The 4,619-nt window shown below is 58.2% G+C and overlaps 1 protein-coding gene across 1 annotated transcript in view; it reads left to right on the top strand.

Annotated features, from left to right (window-relative positions):
* Nucleotides 1–4,619, top strand: part of SIGLEC15 (sialic acid binding Ig-like lectin 15) — a 20,422-nt gene that overhangs the window by 10,403 nt on the left and 5,400 nt on the right. Inside the window, exons 3-5 of the mRNA XM_010842037.1 lie at nucleotides 1–70; nucleotides 1,354–1,734; nucleotides 2,845–2,875. Coding sequence (XP_010840339.1) covers nucleotides 1–70; nucleotides 1,354–1,734; nucleotides 2,845–2,875 — 482 coding nt within the window. The remainder of the gene's footprint in view (nucleotides 71–1,353; nucleotides 1,735–2,844; nucleotides 2,876–4,619) is intronic.

Below are 4,619 nucleotides of genomic sequence, written 5' to 3'. Positions count from 1 at the left end.
CGCGTCGAGTTCGCGGGCGACGTCCACGACCGCTACGAAAGCCGCCAGGGCGTCCGGCTCCGCGTGACGGGTGAGCGCGCTGCCCGACTTCGCTCGCCGCGTGCCGCGGGGCTCTCGGTGCGGGGTCTGGGCTGGGATCCGAGGGGTTACAACGGGCACACCCCTTCCTCTAGAGCAGGGTGCTCCCACACCTGGAAGGGCCACAAGCCCCCAGGTAACTGGTTCAAAGGCCGCGGAATCCTGGCCCCGGGACGGGCTGGGTGGAGCCTGGGATGGGTGCTGCAATGAAGCTCGTAGACAGTGAGTGTGCCCCAACAGCCCTGAGACTAGCGGGGAGAAAAACGAGGAACAAGGACTGCAGCGGGCCGTGTGCACTGAAGGGGGCACAGGGAGCCCACCACGTGCCCAGCACTTCGCTAGACCCTGAGGTTTAAGGATGGGGGGCCAGGATCCTAGTAGGGTGATTCTCAAGCCTGGTTAGCTCTGGAATGACTTAAGGAGCATTTTTTTTTTTCTTTTAATCCGAGACCCCCGCTGTGGGGGACCCAGGCGTTCTGGGTTTAGTTTGGCTCTGCCAGGAACCACTCATGTGCCCTTGGGCTGGCTGGGCAGCCTCTCTGACTGCACTTCAGTTTCCTCGGACTTGTCCGCCTCAGTCTCACGGATTCGGTGAATCCGTCTCCACTCGAGATGTCAGTGAGGCTGTCTGGGGAGTGCCCTTGAAATCTCTCCAGCAGACCGCCCCTCTCCGCCCCACGCCGCCCTGATCCTGCGGCTGCCTGCGTGCATGCCATCGCTTCAGTCGCCTCCCACTCTTTGCGACCCCGACCCACCAGGCTCCTCTGTCCATGGGATTCTCTAGGGAAGAATGCTGAGTGGGTTGCCATTCCATTCTCCAGGGGATCTACCGGACCCAGGGATCGAACCCTCTTCTCTTTTGTCTCCTGCATTCACAAGTGGCTTCTTTACCACTAGTGCCACCTGGGGAAGCCCCAATCATGCGCTATAACTTAGTAAAGACGTTTAGAAAGCACTTGCCCAGGCACCCCACATGAATTAACTTGTCAGATCTTCCCCAGAACCTCATAAAATAAGTGATCCCCATTTTACACGTGAAGAAACTAAGGCCCAGAGCGATGGAATAACTTGCCAAAGGCCACACCTGTTGTGGGAACCCAGACGCCCTGGCGCCCCGAGCGCCTCTTCCTTCCTCTCATATCCTATCCTCGCTCCCTCCTCCAACCCTCTCCACGAAGGGGACAGGGAGGGCTGCCCCTTGCCCTTTCCTTTGCCCGCCGCTGCTCTGACCGCGCTTTGCTTTCTCCCGGGTCCTCCTTCGGCCGCCGCCCGCAGCCGCCCCGCGGATCGTCAACATCTCTGTGCTGCCAGGCCCGGGGCACGCCTTCCACGCACTCTGCACAGCTGAAGGGGAGCCACCGCCCGCCCTAGCCTGGTCCGGCCCGGCCCTGGGCAACGGCTCGGCCGCCACGCGGAGCCCAGGTCATGATCACGGCCACCAGGTGACCGCCGAGCTGCCCGCGCTGGCCCACGACGGCCGCTACACGTGTACGGCCTCCAACAGCCTGGGCCGCGCCGAAGCCAGCGTCTACTTGTTTCGTTTCCATGGCGCCTCCATGGCCTCGGCGACCGCCCTCCTGCTCGGCGCGCTCGGCCTCAAGGCGCTGCTGCTGCTCGGCGTTCTGGGCGTTTGGGCCACTGCCCAGCATCGCCTAGGTGGGTGCGACCCTAGGCCAGGATGGGTGCTCAGGGCAAGTGGGGCTCTCCTCCAGGCTGACCACCTGGCCTGACACAACTGGAATTTCATTAATGCACCTGTGGTCTCCTTCTCCTCCCTGGTCAAGCCCAGGAGGTACCAGCCAGAGTGACCCAATTTTACCATCAGGAAGCTGAGGCCGGAGAGGTTAGGGAACTTGCCTCCAGCCTAGAGTCACAGAGATACAGACTCACCCTTTTGCCAAGTGCCCCATCGTCCGTCAGGGCCCTGACCACACACAGGCTTTCCCAAATAGCACCATTTCATTCATGAGGTTGCAGCAGCATCCCAAGCACCACCTACATGCTGCGTAGGTGCTGGGAATACACAGAAATGAATATAACATGGTGCCCTGCCCTTGAATGGGATGCTGAGGAGTAAGCAGATAAATGCAGTCTGCAGACAGAAGTGCAGTCAACCCAGGTACTGCAGAGGCCCAGAGGCCTCTCTCTGATGGGGCATTGGGACAGGAGCCAGGCGGCAAGGCTGTGCACAGTAAAGGGAGGCTAAACCGAAAGCTGTAAGCAGCTGGGAGCTGGGAGAACAAGGAGCTAGCAGTGTTCCTAGCAGAGGGAACAGCATCTATCCAAGTGTGGAAGCTTGAACTAGCAAGCTATCTTCAGAGAGCTGTGGTCACCCCTCCCTACTCTCACTAAGCTGGATGGGAGATTTGTTCTGTGCCCCAGAGAAGGGGCTTCCTGAGCCTCTCAGCTCACCTAAGTGAGTAGCACCAGCCTCAGACTCTCCTGGGATGAAATCCAAAATTTGCCACAGTTGCCTTGGCTGCCATCTTTGCTGGGGCCATGCTGGCTTTCTCGCAGGGTCTTCAAACCCACCAAGAATTCTGTGCTTCAGGGGCCTCAGAAAAGCAGGTCTCCCTGCTAGGTGTGCTCCTCACCCCCCGTCTTCCTAGGTAACTGTCATCTTTCAGGTCACTCCTTCACATTCTGCTGGCTAGCTCGTCTCCCTCCAGACCACTCTCTCACGGTGGGGTGGGATGGGCAGCAGGGCTTGGAGCCCAGAGGCCACCGCGCAGATTCATGCCTCCTTTCTCTCTGTTCCTCACACAGAGCACCCAGTCACCCCGGACGCTCCGCCAAGGTAAGCGAGCTAGCCCACTCCCACCTTGCCCCTCTCTGGTTCCCACTGGCAAAGAGGTACGGGCTTCTCAGGCACAGCGGCGCAAGAAGAAACAATGGACAACAGGCTGGGGTGGGGGTTCTAGCCCTTCTCAGGGTCAAGGCTCTCCCTGCTGCCCCCTGAAGCTCCCGCTCCTTCAGTCCGCCAAGGCTGACCAGTGAGACCAGGCCACGATGACCTGCTTCCGCACTCCCGTCCCACCACGTTCCCAGCGCTAACTTTGGGCCTTGCACTGGCCTGTCTCCCAGGCCAGCTGCTTGGTGTCCATGCTGTTGAAGGTCATTTTTCTGTGTCTGCCTTATCTCTGCACCTAGAGGTATCCCTGAAGACCGTATTTTTCCTCTCGTAGTGTCCAGTGTTCTAGAACAGATCCACACAAAAGCCACCATAGGGCAATCATTGTCTCAGACACCCTGCTGAATGAAGGCTTTGCAAGCAAAATGTCAGTAGAGGTACTGAGGGCTTAATTGAGGGCCCACAGACCTAAAAGGTAGGAAGTGTGGACCTTACCCCTACTTTTTTTTAATTTTTTTTTACTGATTTTTTTTTTCTTTTTTTTTTTTTCTTACTTACCCCTTCTTGGTGTCTGTCCAAGTGAAGGCCCATATTGAAGAACAAACGCTTCCTGGGAGGCAGGAAGCCGGTGACAGCCGTCTAGGACCCCTTAAACAAGCCTAGACACTCCTATAGCTCTGCTCCACCCGGGCCTGGGGGCTGGGAGAGCCGCACCGCCAGCCCAGAACCCTCTCTGCAGATGTCCACTCAGCAGTCCCCCACATTCTAGAATTCCTGTGCAAAGTCCCTTTTCTTTACTAACTTACTATTGCACCAGGGCACCTAAATCAGAAAGCTGACCACTGCTCAAAACATCAGTTGATCCCTGTCATGTACTAGGCACTGTTTTGGATGCTAAAGGTAAAGCAAAAATCCTCCATCTCAGAGAACTCACACTTGAATGTGGAGAATTTTAATAAATACCTAAACAAGAGATCTTAGATTATACAATAAGAGCTGTGGGGGGAAAAAAATGGACAAGGCGATAGAGCAAAGCCCCAGGAGAGGGAGGTGCCACTGGGCTGTGGCTGCTTCAGACCCGTCATCCTGTCTGAGGACAGCGAGAGATGGGAGGCAGGCACCCATACGGGCAGGTAAGGGTGCTGGCGGCAACCGGGAGGCAAAGGCTCAGGCATGACCCAGGGAGGGGGTGGGGAATGCAGGCAGGCTGCAGGATTTACCCTGAGTGCGATGGGAAGTCGGTGAGTGGTTTAAGTAGGCGAATGGCCCCACCTGAACAGGAGTGGAGGCAGGAGACCTGGGAGGGCTGTTGATCAGGACTGCGGCTGGCTCGGTTGCATGGCTGAAGGTGGCAGCAGAGAGGGTGGGGCGATGGGGCAGAGGCAGGGCTGGCCGGAGGCCTGCTGGGCAGCACAAGCAAAGACGGGGCACACAGAGGCAGGGCAGACAGAGGCCTGCTGGGCAGCACAAGCAAAGACGGGGTGCACAGAGGCAGGGCAGACAGAGGCCTGCTGGGCAGCACAAGCAAAGATGGGGCGCGCAGAGGCAGGGCAGACAGAGGCCTGCTGGGCAGCACGAGCAAAGGAGGGAGCCAGCAGTTCTGGAGCTGAAAGCCTGGTGCTGCTTACAGAGCTGAAGACGGGGAGAGAAGAGGGGCGGTGGAGAGCCCCAGGTGGGCATGTAGGCATGT

The sequence above is a fragment of the Bison bison genome, unplaced genomic scaffold (assembly GCF_000754665.1).
Source record: "Bison bison bison isolate TAMUID 2011002044 unplaced genomic scaffold, Bison_UMD1.0 scf7180017864170, whole genome shotgun sequence".
NCBI lineage: Eukaryota > Metazoa > Chordata > Mammalia > Artiodactyla > Bovidae > Bison > Bison bison.
The sequence above is the reverse complement of the archived record's forward strand: the minus strand, read 5'-3'. Positions and strand labels throughout refer to the sequence as shown.